Consider the following 729-nt stretch of genomic DNA (forward strand, 5'->3'; position numbering starts at 1 on the left):
AGTCACACACATACGACAAAAAGCCAAACTGGATTGTTCATAAAAAGTATAGAAAACACTATGTCATCTACATTGCTGACCGGATTAGACGATGGTAGTAGCAAAACCAAAGCGCTTACCGAAAAGGATATTGATCTGCTATTCGACCCAGAAAATGTCAGTGGCTCTGGTACTATCATTGCGGCCACGGCGAATGTCCTTACGCAGCTGTGCACCATGAACGATCAGGTAAGAACTTTATAATAAAAACCCATACATATACTCATACGTATGTTAGCTGAGTTTTAAGGATGTGTATTTAGTACATATTTACACTAATACATGTACGTATAATATATTATATATATATATATATATATATATATATGTATATGCATGTTTATATATATATATATATATATATGTATATCTGTGTGTTTTGTGTGTGTACATATATATATATATATATGTGTGTGTGTATATATATGTATGTATGTATGTATGTATGTGTGTGCGTGTGCGTGGATGTATGCATGCATGCATGTATGTATGTGCGTATGTATGTATGTCTGTATGTATTTATGTATGTATGTACGCATGTATGTATGTATGTACGTACGTACGTATGTATGTATGTATGTATGTATTTATGTACGTATGTATGTATGTATGTATGTATGTATGTATGTGTGTATGTATATTTATATTTATATATATATATATATGTGTGTGTGTGTGTGTGTGTGTGTT

At 31.6% G+C, this 729-nt stretch overlaps 1 protein-coding gene across 1 annotated transcript; it reads left to right on the plus strand.

Annotated features, from left to right (window-relative positions):
• Nucleotides 1-60: 60 nt before the first annotated feature.
• Nucleotides 61-228, plus strand: SARC_17867 (hypothetical protein; the record flags this gene model as incomplete). Its single annotated transcript, XM_014288046.1, has 1 exon — nt 61-228. A coding segment is annotated over one exon (168 nt), but the record flags the coding sequence as incomplete, so codon positions are not given.
• Between the last annotated feature and the right edge of the window lie 501 nt (nt 229-729).

Source organism: Sphaeroforma arctica (assembly GCF_001186125.1).
Source record: "Sphaeroforma arctica JP610 unplaced genomic scaffold supercont1.12489, whole genome shotgun sequence".
Lineage (NCBI taxonomy): Eukaryota > Ichthyosporea > Ichthyophonida > Sphaeroforma > Sphaeroforma arctica.